Source organism: Drosophila hydei, unplaced genomic scaffold (assembly GCF_003285905.1).
Source record: "Drosophila hydei strain 15085-1641.00,03,60 unplaced genomic scaffold, DhydRS2 tig00008140-arrow-arrow-pilon, whole genome shotgun sequence".
NCBI lineage: Eukaryota > Metazoa > Arthropoda > Insecta > Diptera > Drosophilidae > Drosophila > Drosophila hydei.
Genome location: NW_022045848.1, coordinates 540,913 through 556,448, shown reverse-complemented (window position 1 = coordinate 556,448; position 15,536 = coordinate 540,913). Strand labels below are relative to the sequence as shown.

The window sequence follows — 15,536 nt, the reverse complement described above, 5'->3', positions numbered from 1 at the left end:
GTGTAATTCGTGCGACGTTTGAACACAAGAAATGAGAATTTCAATATTTTTATATGCAAGCAAAACGAATGGAATCGATAAACCAATAGTCAATAAAACATATAGTTAAGAGCGAAATATAATAACGAAAACAAAAAAACAACAACAACAACAGCAACAACAACAATTGCAAACAACAACCAAAGAACGATAATCAAAGCGCGCACACATTTACAATATTTAGATTAGTTTTTTTCTTTGTTGGGCACCAAGTCTTATAGCATAATCGCCACCCTCTCACACTCACTCTGCACTATATATATATAGTGATATATACATTTTCACTTGTAGCATGTAGCTAAGCTAATATATATAGATACGAGTATATAGTTATATATTTTAGATACCTAAAAGCATGGGTTAGACAACGAATTGCCGGGCAAAAAACGAGGGAATCACCTAACATAACATAATTGAATGAAGCGAAATGAACAAGTTGCAGTCGGGCGTTATCGACTGCACAATACTCGCTTACAGTTGAGCGTTGCCCAAAGGGCAGAGCTGAGTTGACGCTTGAGCTCTAAGAACTGAGGCAGATCTGCTCGCATTCTCTGTCCAAATTGGCTGTAAGCGAGTAAAGTTAATAAAAAATCTGTAATAATAATACTAATTCAGCTTGTACATTCCCTGGGCCTTAACCTCCCCCCGCGTCAACATTAAAACAACGATTTGATAGGAACGTCTTTAGCTAACTTACACACAAATCATGGGAAATCCAAGCCAACGAGTCACACACTTAAAACTTACTTATTTTTAGTATCTTAATCATGTGTATTGAATGTTTTTCCACTTGGTGTCCAAATAAATATATATATAGATAAAGATCAAGGTCAAGCGAGAGTCTTAAGCAAAATACTTCTTATATCAAAAACCAAGCACACCGATACATTTAGCAAATATATATATATATATAACTATATCTGCATGGTATATGGCATGCAATATATCGTATATATATATATATATAAATATTATATATCAAGTACTAACTATGAAGTTATATAAACTTATTCAGATATGCGTACCTTTTTAAGCAACTAATTCAATGTTAATGTGTAATCATATATATATATATATATATCGATATGTGCATAGGGACTACCCCTGTTTAGCAGCGTTAGGGGCAGGCATGCATGCAACACACCGTCTCAAGACCAAACAATTAACTTTAACACAATGAGCCGCAAATTTGTATTTATATCTATATACATATATATAGTATATATATATAGAGTAAAAAACAATCGAGTTACGATTTCAAACCGTTAAATAACTGAATTTTTAGTCAAGTAAAAGGTAAAAGAGTAAAAACAAATCCCATTGATAGATAATTTCGATAAATACAATATAAGAACTTTTGACTTTTATGGCTGTTTAGAGATTTTATAATACATATATATATATATATATACTTATGATATAAAACAATACACACACACACACACGTACACTAAAACTTTTGCCCCATAGAGAACTTCCCCACTTTTGATGCCCCAAGACGTGGCAATCCCAACTTTAACTCTTAAAATCTTTTGCTCTTTAAAATCTCTTTCTCTCTCTTTCCCTCGCTCTATCTATATATACATACATATATATACAGCTCTATGTCTGGAATCTGGCATAGGCTAAGCCCCGCCCTGCGCTCCGAGCAGCGTTTTTTGTAGCCTCTAGAGAAAAGCTAATGAAGGAAAGCGATAGAAAACAAAAATTCAAAATGAAAATCAACAAACGAAAATTGTGAAATTTAGTGTCTTTACACTTTAAAGAATATATACAAAAACTAAAAAATAAAAGAAAACTTAACTAAGTTGAATTGCATGTAGATCGGGCTATGGCCACGATATTTGTATAAGAGCATAACTCACACTCACACAGATACACACACACACACAGTTAGAGAGATACGTGAAAACAAAATACGTTCACATACAAATTATGATAAATACTCGTACTTATGCCTAAAAGGATAAACGTGTAGTTAATATCTACGATCAAAGCGAAACAAAACAAAGCAAAAACAATTACAAATAAATGTCTATATATAATGTATATGGAAAATATAAAATACAAACGATTAACAACAAAAACAAATACAAAAAAAAAACAAAAATTATCCAAAGATAAATTCAAGTCTTTTAATGTATTTCAAATTTAATGGCAGAACGAAGATGGAACTGGAAACAGGACTGCCAAACCTTACAAGAGGTAGGAATTTTGATAGTGGGTCTTGCTGGAGATGCTCTGGTACCAGTCTTAACTGCGATCCCATTGAACATGGCATACAAAATGCAGCAATATTTAATTTATTTATAGTAGCTTTTACAGTAAAATTGGAAAGTCTATATTGATCTTTTAAAAGTTAGCCTTTATAAGATGACGCTCCACATGTTAAGTCTTTTTAATTTTGCACCAAAATAATATACTCTTTTCACTGCGTGAGCGAGCATCACACTGAGCACATGAAATGAACTGAAATTGCTCAAGTGAATCAACTTTTGGATGCTGCGAGAGGACGAGCAATGAGAAAATGGAATGAAAAGAACTCCTATAAGGTTAGACAGATCGTGGAAGCAACAAGGAAGTTGTTGAAGTGCTTGCCAGAAGAAGGTAGCCTAGGTAATTTTCAGTCGAGCACACCCGCTTACTGTTGCTATATAGTTCTACTAGAATATGTACAAATAAACGTATATAAATTGTCAAAGTTGTGTGTCGATTTTTAAGGAAGGAAATCAAGTTTAGTAAGTAGACGATGTATGTTCAGTCTGCAAAATTCCAAATCGTCTTTAGTTTGCTTAGAGAATCCACAAATATTTATTAGCTTACCAAACAAGAAAGAAAAAAACAACAATCTGTTTATATATCGTTTATATATACATAACGAGTCTATGGTGAAGAATTGTAGCAATTGCAATTATTTATCATAGATTTCCGATAAGTGAGTAGCTCGTAGCTCGTAGCGCGTAGTCGCGGGCAGCGTTTCAACAGCAACGTGCTCTGGTTGTTGCTCTTGCTGTTGCTGTTGCTGTTGCTCTTGCCGTTGCTCTTGTCGTTGCTGTTGCTGCTGTTGCAGTTGTTGCAGCTCTTGTTTATATGTTATGAAACAGCGTCTTTATGTTGTTGTTTAAGCTGATCATGGGCCAGACACTATCGGAACCGGTGACCACCAAGGATTCGTCGCGATGCTCCAACGCCTCGTTCCTAGTGGGCAGCAGTTGCATGCAGGGCTGGCGCATCGAGATGGAGGATGCCCACACCCATATACTATCGCTGCCAGACGACCCGGCTGCCGCCTTCTTTGGCGTCTACGACGGGCATGGCGGCGCGGCTGTGGCCAAGTTTGCGGGCAAGCACTTGCACAAGTTCATCACCAAGCGGCCGGAGTACTTCGGCAGCTCCATTGAGATGGCCATGAAGCGCGCCTTTCTTGACTTCGATCGCGAGATGCTGCACAATGGCAGTTGGGGCGAACAGATGGCCGGCTCTACGGCCATTGTGGTGCTGATCAAGGAACAGCGTCTCTACTGTGCCAATGCCGGCGACTCGCGTGCCATTGCCAGCGTGGGCGGCCTGGTGCGCCCCCTCTCCGTCGACCACAAGCCCAGCAATGAGTCGGAAGTGAAGCGCATTTTGGCCGGCGGCGGACGAGTCGAGAACAATCGTGTGAATGGCAATCTGGCTCTGTCCCGTGCTCTGGGCGATTTCATGTACAAACGCAACACCAGCAAGAAGCCGGAGGAGCAAATTGTTACTGCCGACCCGGACGTGATTGTCTGTGACGTCAGCGACGACTGGGAGTTCGTTGTGTTGGCCTGCGACGGCATCTGGGATGTGATGAGCAGCATCCAGGTGGCCGAGTTTGTGCGCGAGCGCATCGCGATCGGCATGCAGCCGGATCTGATCTGTGAACATCTGATGAGCTACTGCTTGGCACCGAACACCTATAACTATGGTCTCGGAGGTGATAATATGACCGTTATTATCGTTTGCATGCTGCACAACAAATCCTACGAGGAACTGATGGTGCGCTGTGGCGGCTCCAAGCCGGGTGGCGTTGGCGATATTGGTCCATCTCTAAAGGTAACTACCTCAGACTTCCTATATATATATATATGATTGATTTGCATTTAATAGTATCCAGTGCCGAAACCTTCCACAAGCAGCCGCAACCTGGATCATGCCTGATTTGGCATCTTTGGAACTGGGATTTGCAGACTTTGTTTCATTTTTGTTATTCGTTTGAAATTATTTTGGCATGCCATATACAATTCAGTCAAAGTTTCATCATCCACTTTTGCCGACATATATTTTTGTACATATCCCACGACATATATACATATATATATATGCGAATATATATGTGTGTGTACCTTGTTTTGGTTAGCAGAAGTTATCATCAGCTCTATCTCCCATCCTCTACCTACAGTAATTAAGCAACATTTCAAATTTCAAGTCGGATATGCTATTAATAGTCAGTTACAAAAAGTTTGAATTCAAATGCAATAAAATACTTAAATATGAGCTAAAAGTTTATTTCATGCAGCTTTGTGTGTGATGGAGCTTTGACCGCTAGATGGCGTTTTAGCTGATTGATGCAATTATTTGATATTTCAACTGTGAATGATGGCTTTTTAATTGCTTGCCTTTGATTGTTGAATATGGTTGATGTTCTAGTTATTAAAGATAGATTGTTCCTATATTTAGTGCCAAAAAGTTTGTTTAAATTAGCTGCGAAGTAGCCATCACCTGTAGATGGCGCTATAGCTGTTTGGTTCATGCATTTTGATAATGGCTAGCGCCTTTAACTGCTTGATTTGGAGTATAGAATGTGTTTTGACTGTTGATTGTGCTTATATTAATTGTCTCTTATATTGAGTAATTTTTCTTAGTTCTATGCCCCATAGTCCATACTAATCGGATGTATATAGTAATATATGTTCTTCAAATATCATCCTTAAGCTCTTAAGTCAACTCCTATATTAAATTATAAACAGCATGTGAAGCTCTTTATTATTATTATTATTAGTGTTATTACCATATCAAAGAAACTCCCAAAAATTCAATAAAAGTTTTTCATTTTCAGGGATCGATGGATCTCACTCGTTTAATTTGAAATAAATGTGCGTTTCTATAATACATAATGTACTCTATATAAGTATATATATATATATATGAAAATATATATATAATTAAATTGATATATATACGAGTATATATATGTATATGCATATACAATATCTTTGGTCTGTTTTAGCTGTAGTTTTTGTGTAGAGTATACAAAATGCAGTGTGCTTTGCTATAACAAAATTGAGAATGAAATAAAGAAAATAATAAGAAATCGATAAAATTAGAAACAATAAAAGTAATGTAACAAAGAGAGATACGCAAAAATGTACAAAATAATAGAAAGATTTGACAACTATGCAGAATATATATTCATATATAATAGATATAGACACATGTATAAATGTATACGTATCTGTGTAGAGGCTAATTAGTGTTTTGTAGTTATGTCAATTTGTTATTGCACCACATGCGGCCGTAAAGTGCTTAAAAATAACGCGACACATGCCAGACCCGACCACCCGACCACCCGACTACCCGACTAACCAAACACCTGCAGGGGCAGGAGTCAGGAGGCAGCAGGCAGCCGGCAGGAGGTCAGTTTGGCCCGGCGCATGGCGCACTTTAAAGATACAAGACTAGAGATTCGCTCGTTTCTTGGACTTCCGTGCCGAAAGCAGGAAATCGCAATGCCTTACAAACAAAAGAAATCTAATTACTCTTTAAGTAAATATGGCAAAAATAATATATAAACTATATATATATATATCTATGCGTGTGTGTAAATTCTAAAATCAGTGATATATATATATATATATGTGTATGTATGTATATATAATGTGGTTTAGTGCTAAAAGAAAAAATACTGGTTACATGTTTTTCGCAAGTCTCTAAATCCTCGTTACAACTAGGCGTAGATCGATTGAGTTTCTGTCTCTCTGTCTGTGTATGTGTGTGTGTGTGTGTTGGTGTTGTTTTTTGATTGATTGGAATCGTCTACTCTCTAACGGTACTTTAGCTCTTTTTTCATATTTATCACATATTTGTTTACTACAATAAGCTCCTAGAAAATCGAATGCAAAATGGGTTTTTTTTTGTTTTGGTTAAGTTTTTGGTTAAGATTTTAGTTTTTGGTTTTTTTGGTTTTTTGGTCATCTCAACATTGTAAATCTCTCTCTCGTTTGTCTTTTAACAGTCAGCTGCTGGGCTGTTGTTGTGGTGGTGGGCGTGGCTAAGCGACCATTGCATAGTTGCCGGTCAGCTCGAAGGGACTCGTCTTAGCCGAATGCGTGAAATTGTTCTTGGGCGAAAAGTCAACGGGCTGCTCCTGTTCCTGCTCCTGCTCCTGCTCTCGTTTTCTGCTCGCATCCTCGCCAGCTGCTGCCTGATGGGCATAGCCCTGATGATGATGATAGGGCAGCGCTAAAGGCAGCGGCAGTGGCAGCAATTGCTCCTGGTACATTGCACCCGGATGCTGTAGTATTGTGGGCTGCAGCAAGCCATTGCGCTTGTAGCTCTCGTAGTGCTCCAGGCGACCGGGATAACCATAGGCTAGTGCTTGTGCCTGGGCTTGAGCCTGTCGACGATCCTTTTCCTTCTGCAGCAACTTGTGCGCCAGCGTGGACTTTGCCGAATCGGGTAGAGCAACAGCCGCAGTAGCTGCTGCTCCACCTGTCTCCGGGTGCTCCGACTGCTGCTTCGGCAGTGGCAACACCTGGGCGGCACGGGCTGGCGTCTCGCTGCGATTCTTCATGCAGGACGATTCCTCGTGCTTGTACAGATAGGACTTCAGAGCAAAAGCCTTACCACAGCGGGCGCACGTATGTGGCTTGGTGTTCGAATGGGTTTGGATGTGAGCGCGCAAATTGGATTTGTCCGCAAAAGCTTTGCTGCAGACGCTGCACTTGAAGGGCTTCTCGCCCGTGTGGGTGCGTATGTGGCCTTGGAGCAGCCAGGGCCGCGAGAAGCACTTGCCGCAATACTGACACTCGCAGCCCTGGTTGTGGGTGCGCACGTGCATCGAGAAGGCGGGCATCGAGACATAAACCTTCTCGCAGAATGGACAATGGCGCGCCTTCTTGTCCATGATTGACCTGGGCAGGAGGAAAAGTTCGCATAAGCATAAAGGCAGAGTCGAAGGAAAGAGTCGAGTCTCACCTGTGTGTTTGTCTATGGCGTGCGAGATTCGAGGACGTGGAATATTTCTTACCACACTCGGGGCATATGTGCTCATCCTCAAGCAAGCTGCCGCTGCTGCTGCTGCCACTGCCGATGGCAGCTTGGTTGGCTGATTGCTCGCTGGACTGGCTGCTGCTGCTGCTAGTGATGCTGGCGCAGGAGTTTGAATCGGAGATGGTGGAACGACGCAGTTTCCTGCGATCGAACACCTTGTGGCTGTATGAGTTGTAGGTGGAGTCATCATCCGATGAGGCATAGAAGACGTTGCTGTTGCTGGCCATGTTGCTGCCTTTGGCTGCTGTGCTGAGCGGTCCGGCCGCCAGTGTCACATTCGCCAGCTGAGTTAGGTTGTACAGCTCCTCGGGTATGGGCGTGGCCAGCTGATCCTTGGTCATTTCGTCTCTAATCGAGCAAAGTAAGAAAACAAAAACAAACCATAAATTCCATGTGACGTATAAAAAAACCCAAGCAACCTGCTAAATCGCAGCAGATGCGTCACAATTAGCCACAGCATCAACAAATATAAAAATAATCCAAATATATAAAAATATGTATTTAATGTCTGTGCATTATAAATATATTCTGGCGATGTCAACTAATACACAATTTAATGAGCGCTAGACTGGCCAACACTCAGGTGGGCCAACAGCAAATGGCCTGGCTGTTGTCTCTTGTGTAGGGTATAGAGAATTCGTTGAGCTGCGTCATTGCTTTTATATTTATTTTATCAATTTATAATTAAGGACGAGCCAAGAGGCCAGCGTGGCCAACGCTGTCTGCATCATCGTCGTCACCTTGCTGCCGCCGCTGCACACACACGGGGCGTATGATTAACGTCAGCATGCAACCGGCTCTGGCGCACTTGTTGGCTGCATTTTGTTTCTTGGGTGCATCTGCGAAATAAATTCACGTCGCACTGCGCATAATTTGTGCATGTTGTCTTGGCATTGATTAATCTCGCACGTAATTGCCACCATCTCCACCAAACGCAGCACAGCCTAGCTAGCCATACATCCATCTATCTATCTATCTATCTATGTATCTATGTATCTATGTATCTATGTATCTATGTATCTATGTATCTATGTATCTATGTATCTATGTATCTATGTATCTATGTATCTATGTATCTATGTATCTATGTATCTATGTATCTATGTATCTATGTATCTATGTATCTATGTATCTATGTATCTATGTATCTATGTATCTATGTATCTATGTATCTATGTATCTATGTATCTATGTATCTATGTATCTATGTATCTATGTATCTATGTATCTATGTATCTATGTATCTATGTATCTATGTATCTATGTATCTATGTATCTATGTATCTATGTATCTATGTATCTATGTATCTATGTATCTATGTATCTATGTATCTATGTATCTATGTATCTATGTATCTATGTATCTATGTATCTATGTATCTATGTATCTATGTATCTATGTATCTATGTATCTATGTATCTATGTATCTATGTATCTATGTATCTATGTATCTATGTATCTATGTATCTATGTATCTATGTATCTATGTATCTATGTATCTATGTATCTATGTATCTATGTATCTATGTATCTATGTATCTATGTATCTATGTATCTATGTATCTATGTATCTATGTATCTATGTATCTATGTATCTATGTATCTATGTATCTATGTATCTATGTATCTATGTATCTATGTATCTATGTATCTATGTATCTATGTATCTATGTATCTATGTATCTATGTATCTATGTATCTATGTATCTATGTATCTATGTATCTATGTATCTATGTATCTATGTATCTATGTATCTATGTATCTATGTATCTATGTATCTATGTATCTATGTATCTATGTATCTATGTATCTATGTATCTATGTATCTATGTATCTATGTATCTATGTAATCTATGTATCTATGTATCTATGTATCTATGTATCTATGTATCTATGTATCTATGTATCTATGTATCTATGTATCTATGTATCTATGTATCTATGTATCTATGTATCTATGTATCTATGTATCTATGTATCTATGTATCTATGTATCTATGTATCTATGTATCTATGTATCTATGTATCTATGTATCTATGTATCTATGTATCTATGTATCTAAGTTCTATGTATCTATGTATCTATGTATCTATGTATCTATGTATCTATGTATCTATGTATCTATGTATCTATGTATCTATGTATCTATGTATCTATGTATCTATGTATCTATGTATCTATGTATCTATGTATCTATGTATCTATGTATCTATGTATCTATGTATCTATGTATCTATGTATCTATGTATCTATGTATCTATGTATCTATGTATCTATGTATCTATGTATCTATGTATCTATGTATCTATGTATCTATGTATCTATGTATCTATGTATCTATGTATCTATGTATCTATGTATCTATGTATCTATGTATCTATGTATATATGTATCTATGTATCTATGTATCTATGTATCTATGTATCTATGTATCTATGTATCTATGTATCTATGTATCTATGTATCTATGTATCTATGTATCTATGTATCTATGTATCTATGTATCTATGTATCTATGTATCTATGTATCTATGTATCTATGTATCTATGTATCTATGTATCTATGTATCTATGTATCTATGTATCTATGTATCTATGTATCTATGTATCTATGTATCTATGTATCTATGTATCTATGTATCTATGTATCTATGTATCTATGTATCTATGTATCTATGTATCTATGTATCTATGTATCTATGTATCTATGTATCTATGTATCTATGTATCTATGTATCTATGTATCTATGTATCTATGTATCTATGTATCTATGTATCTATGTATCTATGTATCTATGTATCTATGTATCTATGTATCTATGTATCTATGTATCTATGTATCTATGTATCTATGTATCTATGTATCTATGTATCTATGTATCTATGTATCTATGAGATGTGGGAGTTTCTATAAAGTATCTATGAGATGTGGGAGATTCTATAAAGTATCTATGAGATGTGGGAGATTCTATAAAGTACATATGTTCTTGATCAAGCGTCACCTGACTTACGCAAAAAATCTCTAACTGAAGTTGCGAAATTCTCTTAAAAAACTTTTGCTTTGCCAACTAAAAAAGTTTTTTCCTAATTCCCATTCTTTTCCTCTCAAAAATCGTTCTTCATCTAAACTTTTTATACCCTAAATCCAACTATTTGTCATATCTTTCTATAATATTTTTAAACATTTAAAATCTCTCATCTATCTGAATTTTATTTCTGTCTTAGTTCTTGCTACTCCTTTGAAAATTTCCTCGAAATTGTTTTCTATTTTTTGTTGAATTTCTTTGTAAAAATATAATTGTGGATGTTCCGCGAATTGATCTACAGATCGATAGAATACCCTTCTATATAAAATAAATGCTTGAAGAATGAACTATTAAAATTTCCAGGCAATCAAATTTTATATTTCCGATCTCACTTCGTTGTTGTTTATTTTTGAAAGTTTTCTTTCTTTCTCTTTATGTTTTCGTAATCGTCTAAACAATCGATTAATGCCTATTGCCACAACAACAATAACAAATACTGTGTAGGCGGGGGCGGGGGCGGTCGCTGGCAGCAAGGCAAGGGGCGGGTAGAGCGGGGCTAGCGTTGCGGAGGTCATGTGCACCTTGGCTTTGTTTGTTTTTCTTTTTTTCTGCTATGCGTTTTCCGTTTTCGACTTTCTGTTTGGCCGCGTGATGTGGGCGTGGTGCACCCCTACCACACCCGTCGCCACCGCAGTCACCGCCTTCTTAACAAAGAACAGCTAGTGGGCAGCCATTTGGCCTAAACAACTGTAGACTTTTGCAACCTGTTGCGTCTTCTTGGCGGCCAATTCTCAAAGTTTGCCTTTTTGTTTTTCTTTTCGAAAAAACATTTGAAATGAAATTCATTTCGTAGAGTACATCAAAATGTTCGTAGCCATAAAAATAATTTGTGGTGCAAAGCGGCAGCGGCAGGTGGCAAAGAATGTGCACCTTCGACTACAACAAAATCGACCCATTAAATATTGGCTATGATCTATGCGAGTGGGAGCCGCCCCAGACAGTTGGTATATATCTATATATATATCCATAAATTTGTGTCTTAACATTTATTTATACTCTTAGTGAGTGCAGACCCCGCAGCACCCGCTGATATGGCACAACCACCTGGTAATTTTCGCCCATTTAGCCAGCATACCTGTTCCACAGAAAATTCTACTAAATTATTTATAGTATTTTGGCTTTCAAAATGGTTGTGCCTGTTGTTGTTGTTGTCGTTGTTGGGGGCTTTTTCTGCCAATTTCATGAAAATTGGAAACAAAGCTGACAAGTGGGAAAATTGTGGCTAGCTATGAATGTATTTGTATTTGAATGTATTTTTTCGGCTTTTCCGAGACCTCCTCAATGCTGTGCCATAATTTTTGTCGATGTCAGTTGAGCGCAAAAGATGAAGCTGAAGACGAACCGAACAAGAAGCACAAGTCCGAGAGTCGCATGTTTCTATGACAGGCCGTTAATTAATTATTCGTTGGCCCGTGCTGCGATCGCAGATCGGTAATCGCAGATGACATCTCAAAGAGCAGGAAAAGCGCTGCTGCTGCTGCTGCTGCAGCATTTAATGTTAATTGGTGCAGGCCTTTGCAACTAGCAGCACAGCACAGGGGCAAGATGCTGGGGGTTTGCTAGGGGCATTTAACATGTGGCACATGTTGCTATAAACTCAAATCGAATTGCATTAATTTGGTTAGCACAATTTAAAACTGATTACAGTGGAAATCAAGTGTCATCTATGACTGCATGTAAGAAGCTAAGAAAAGAGAAAAGAAAAGAGTATGAATAAAGGAAGAGAGTAGGCGTCAGAGAGAATAAGAGAGAGACAGAGATAAAGAGAGAAAAAGAGCAAGAGTAAAATTATATGGAGCAGGCTGAGAGTTTTAGGATAGAAAGAGTAGCCGAAAAAGAGATATAGAGAAATAAAGAAAGGGAGGAGTCAAAGCGTAATGCGAAAGATAACAGATAGAGAGAATGAGTAAATCGAGATACTAAGGTAGAGATACCTCATGAAGTCAGGATAGAGCAAGTAAGTAAGTATATATATATATAAGTTGAAGGGGTAAGAAGAGAGAGCGAGCGAGAGACATAGAGTATCAGAATGAACACGCATTTACAATTTAGTATTTCTATCGAGTGTAGCTGAGGCTTTCAAAGTCTTTTCAATAAATAAAGAAATAAAATCGCTTCTGCTTAATTACCTCGATCATTTCTCTCGCAAATCGTGTAATTTTGTGCTTTATTAATTATCATATATATTCTATAATGCGAAATAATCTTGAATAATCACATCTCGTTTGTTAGGCTGTTGTATTATGGCAACAAGAGATGCATTTAACATCTTTACCACATGCTACCTTTCATCAAGTCTGCACCCAGAGTCCCCAGAGCCCACAGGCCACAGGCCACAAAAGTGCTTCGAGTGCATTTCGTAAACTCGACGCACAATGGATAAGAAAATGCTTTTCTTTTATTTTTCTTCTATTTTACACATATATATTTACGGGCAAGAATCTGCGCAAAATGCGCTCGGGCCGTAGAAAGTTCAAAGTCCTGTTAATGTACACAAAGCAAAGAAATGTTAATGGCTGACGTGGCTGAGGGGGCGTGAGCGGGGGGCGGATGGCGGCACCACTGGCCTCGCTGGCCTTAACAACGATGGCTCGGTGGCTCGGTGGCTGCGTGCCACAGACTCGAATGCGCGTTTCGACTATTTATAGAGACGGACAGAGTGAGAGAGAGAGAGAGTCGCAGCCCAGGGCAGGAGAAAATGCGTGCATAGTTTACATTTAAGTTCAAACTTGAAAAAAAGATGCAAGATGCAAGATGCACAATAAACAAATCACTGGGCAGTGCGGCGCCTGCTGTGCCGGCTCCAAAATCAATGCCACGTCAGCCAGTCAGCCAGTCAGCCACACTCAGGACTTGCCCCACACATGCACACGCACGCGCACACCTACACGACTTCCTGCCAGTTGCCTCCTACCAGCTTCGAGTTGATGTTTTGTTTATAGCTCCATCAGCGCTGGACTCATTGCCAGTCACATTGGGCACATGTTTACGCCGCCTAATTATAAACAGAAAACGGGACACAAAGGATCTCTGAGCTATATAAATATATATACATATGTTTATGCCAGACTCATGTAAATACCAATGTCATTTAAATACAATGCAATTTGGTTTACCTCTGTGAATTGTTATTAAGATTGATCTGATTTATATGCGTATATTATATGATGATATTTGTCGATGTCGATTTATATGATGATATAGTATATACGTATGTGATGCATCCGTATTCCAGATCATTTGATTGATATTGCTTAAGATTGATATCTTTTATAGATCACAGATAGATTAGTTATATTCCATGAAGATACTCCTATAAGAATATGCCCCACTACTACTTTTCTATTCCTATTTATATTTCTCTTACTATTAATATACTGTGCTACTAGTACTACTAATACTACAACTACTATTACTGCTGCTACTACTACAAATAGTACTTCTATTGCTACTACTACCCCTAATACTTCCCCTACTTTCTAGACTTTTTTTCCCAATCATTTCCTTAAATCTTCGCAGTTTTGTTTGATCACAGCGACGCACGGCATGACTTAGCTGAAATACAGTTGGCAATACGGCATATATACTCTATACTCGATACTCTATATTCTATACTCAAGATGTTTACGCAACTAACGTTAGAGAGATGGCATGTAAGTTGTCAACAGCTCTTTGAGCTGTTCTTGTTGTTGTTGCAGGGCAGTTTCTGTGATTGCATCCCATCTGCTTGGCCCGATCATTGCCAATGCAAACACATTTCTCACGTAAATGTCAAAATATCAAAGAAATCATAATATTAATTTAACAAGTGTGGTCCAATAGCTCTGTCTCCCTCTGTCTATGAGATAATTTGAAACAAAAAAAAATGCTGCTCATCTGCCAAAAGATTTGTCTTCAATATATAGTATAAGAATAGCCCAGAGGTTTTGCTTATTGGAGCAATTGTGTAATTCGCAAAATGGGATAGACAACTAAGTTGCCCTGTACTCAAACATATGTAGAATAGATATATGCATATGCACCCAGCTGGATACTCACCCTAGCTGTAACACACGCTGTGGATCAGGAAGTGAGCCCTGCGTGGAGGGGTCAACTGAAGCGTGATTGTTCTAAATGGACGTGAATGGATCGCTGTTGCTTGGCTCTCAATATAGCCGATGATTCAGCCGAATGTTTGGTGTCGATGCGAAATCAATATAATATATCACCACGCACAACACTCGGCTCTTCCTCCCCCAGCCTCTGCTCTGCGCTGTCTGAATGTTCTTGATTCACGATTTGCACGAACTTTTCATCACAAGGAACAATAACGAGATACAGATACAGATTGAGAACGAGATACGATTAATGCACAAGTGTTTTGTTTTTGGCCCGACTATTTAACCGATCCGATCCGATCCGATCCTCCGCTATTGATATTGTTATTGTGGATCACTGGGCAGGCAGGCAATGTTTTTGCACGGTGCGCGCACTCGCTCTGTCTTGCTCTCTCTTTCTTTATTTTCTTTTGGTACGAACGCAGCGAGATCTCGGAAAGAACTGAACTTTCTTGGCGATGGCACTTACAGTTTTTACATCGCTGCCGCTGTCGTTTCTGCTGCTGCTGACGTCGAGGAGGTGACGATGCCTACGCCGGCAGCCGACAGCCGACAGCCAACAGTTGAGAGCCGACAGCTAGCAGCTGTTTGTCCGAGGATCGGCCGCCGAATGCCTCTCGGCTCTCCCCTGTGGAACAAGTGTGTGCGGTTTAAAAATAAATTGAAAATAATGTTTTTATTAGGCTGCCTCTCTCGCACGCTCGCTCGTTCGCTTGCTCTAACTCTCCCGCTGCTGCCGTGCACATTTTCCAAAAGGGAATCTATTCACCGTGCTTGTGGTTGTGGCTGCGACAAGGACCACTGCGCAGAATATTTCTAACGCAGCGTCAAGTTGGCAGCCAGACGACGGCAGCCAGTGTCAAAAACCTCACAGATCGCAGTTGCCCCCATGCCGCTGCAAGCCCTATACAAGGGGGAAAACAGAGAGAGAGAGAAAGAGAGTGAGAGAGAGAGTGAGAGGGAGAGCGAAAGTGTGCGAGCGCTGCGGTTGGCAGCAATTTCGCCGGTTCAGATTCGA

General features: G+C 39.0%; 2 protein-coding genes across 5 annotated transcripts; one reads left to right on the top strand and one right to left on the bottom strand.

Moving 5' to 3' along the window:
• The first annotated feature begins 2,696 nt into the window (after positions 1-2,696).
• Positions 2,697-4,518, top strand: LOC111601060 (probable protein phosphatase 2C T23F11.1). Of its 4 annotated transcripts, none has more exons than XM_023317481.2 (3): positions 2,697-2,777; positions 3,166-4,116; positions 4,178-4,518. In XM_023317481.2, the coding sequence occupies exons 2-3, from the start codon at positions 3,172-3,174 to the stop codon at positions 4,277-4,279; spliced, it is 1,047 nt and encodes a 348-aa protein (XP_023173249.1). In that variant the 5' UTR covers positions 2,697-2,777; positions 3,166-3,171; the 3' UTR covers positions 4,280-4,518. The 4 variants fall into 4 exon arrangements, with proteins under 4 accessions (XP_023173249.1, XP_023173248.1, XP_023173247.1 ...); XM_023317480.2 differs by lacking the exon at positions 2,697-2,777 and adding an exon at positions 2,784-2,974 and having other exon boundaries at positions 4,178-4,515; XM_023317479.2 differs by lacking the exon at positions 2,697-2,777 and having other exon boundaries at positions 2,981-4,116; positions 4,178-4,517.
• A 1,406-nt stretch (positions 4,519-5,924) lies between these two features.
• On the bottom strand, positions 5,925-14,973 carry LOC111601062 (transcriptional repressor scratch 2). The gene is made up of 3 exons (XM_023317483.2): positions 14,460-14,973; positions 7,258-7,680; positions 5,925-7,193 (listed from the first exon to the last, which is right to left on the bottom strand). The coding sequence occupies exons 2-3, from the start codon at positions 7,671-7,673 to the stop codon at positions 6,332-6,334; spliced, it is 1,278 nt and encodes a 425-aa protein (XP_023173251.2). The 5' UTR covers positions 7,674-7,680; positions 14,460-14,973; the 3' UTR covers positions 5,925-6,331.
• Between the last annotated feature and the right edge of the window lie 563 nt (positions 14,974-15,536).